Genomic DNA, 1,280 nt, shown 5'->3' with positions numbered 1-1,280 from the left:
AAGTATTGTTATTTCTCTACTGTAGTGTAAAGCTAAAATAATATACCTATGAGACATTCATTTGCATTTATTTTACAGTGCATCTGTTTCACAATATATGGCTATTACTGTTATTATTATTATAATAATTAAGTTTATCTTCCTAAAACAGCAGTGTGAGTGTAATTTAGACTGAGACAGTAGATCACAAATAAAGAGGGCTGAGTCTCCTTTAAAGTTCAGCTACAAGACAATTCACTGACTTTCTTCTGACTTAAGTTTTCTTAAACATGGACACAGCTCTTCATTTTGAAGTGCAATAATTAATTTTTTCCAATTCTTCATTTGTCTTTTTTTTTTTTTTTAAATATCGCAATAAATATCGCATCATGGACTTCATACCGCGATGTTATCGTATCGTGAGATTTTGGTATCATCACATCCCTAGTTATTCTGCACGTGTGAAGTGAGTTCAGGCGAGTTCTGACCTTCTTGTTGCGGATGAGTTTATGGTCTCTGAACTCGGTGAGCTGCGTGCGCAGCGTGATGTCACTGTTCACCAGGAACGACTCGCGACAGCGCTGGTAGAAATCCTGGAAAGACAATCCTGAACAAACAACAACAATCATCCGTTTTAATAAGCGGAGGCTTCATTATAAATGCATTGTGTGGCAGTGGTGGTTGTTTTACCCGTATATGCAGGATTGTCCTTGTTCTCCAGCTGAAACTCTGCCAGTAATCTGAAGATTCCCCTTTAAATCACACAGACACATACATTGCTGAAAGTGTCTGGTAAATGCTTTTGTTTTCACAAGTGTGTGTGTATATATAAATATATATAATGAATATTGTAATTCCCTATTTTTCTTTACATTACTATTATCATCAATATTGGACTATTTTAATTATTGGTGTATGTGCAGAAAGTTCTTTCATGTATTTCTCAGTTCAGACAATCACATAACGTTTTCATGTCAGTTTCTGCCCTTTATAAATCCAGATTTGTTCCTCACTTTTGATGCATGATGAATTAATGGAATTTAGGATCAAATCCAATTGCACGTGCATCTTTTATATGAGGCCCCTGGTTCTGATTTTGGACTCCACTTAATTCAATTAACAATTGTTTTAGTACTTTTTAAGAACCACCAGATATATGGTGACAGTATGTGAGTCTGTTTGTTTGAGTGTGTGTGTGTGTGAGAGAGAGAGAGAGAGAGAGAGAGTGTGTGTGTGTGTATATATAGTGTGTGTGTGTGTGTGTGTGTGTGGGTGTGTGTGTGTGTGTGAGAGAGAGTGTG

At 36.2% G+C, this 1,280-nt stretch overlaps 1 protein-coding gene across 1 annotated transcript in view; it reads right to left on the bottom strand.

Moving 5' to 3' along the window:
• Positions 1–1,280, bottom strand: part of orc2 (origin recognition complex, subunit 2) — a gene marked incomplete at its 5' end in the record, with an annotated part of 7,967 nt that overhangs the window by 802 nt on the left and 5,885 nt on the right. Inside the window, 2 exons of the mRNA XM_016249684.1 lie at positions 468–586; positions 670–731. Coding sequence (XP_016105170.1) covers positions 468–586; positions 670–731 — 181 coding nt within the window. The remainder of the gene's footprint in view (positions 1–467; positions 587–669; positions 732–1,280) is intronic.

Source organism: Sinocyclocheilus grahami, unplaced genomic scaffold (genome assembly GCF_001515645.1).
Source record: "Sinocyclocheilus grahami isolate Dianchi unplaced genomic scaffold, SAMN03320097.WGS_v1.1 scaffold947.1, whole genome shotgun sequence".
In the NCBI taxonomy this organism is placed as follows: Eukaryota; Metazoa; Chordata; class Actinopteri; order Cypriniformes; family Cyprinidae; genus Sinocyclocheilus; species Sinocyclocheilus grahami.
The sequence above is the reverse complement of the archived record's forward strand: the minus strand, read 5'-3'. Positions and strand labels throughout refer to the sequence as shown.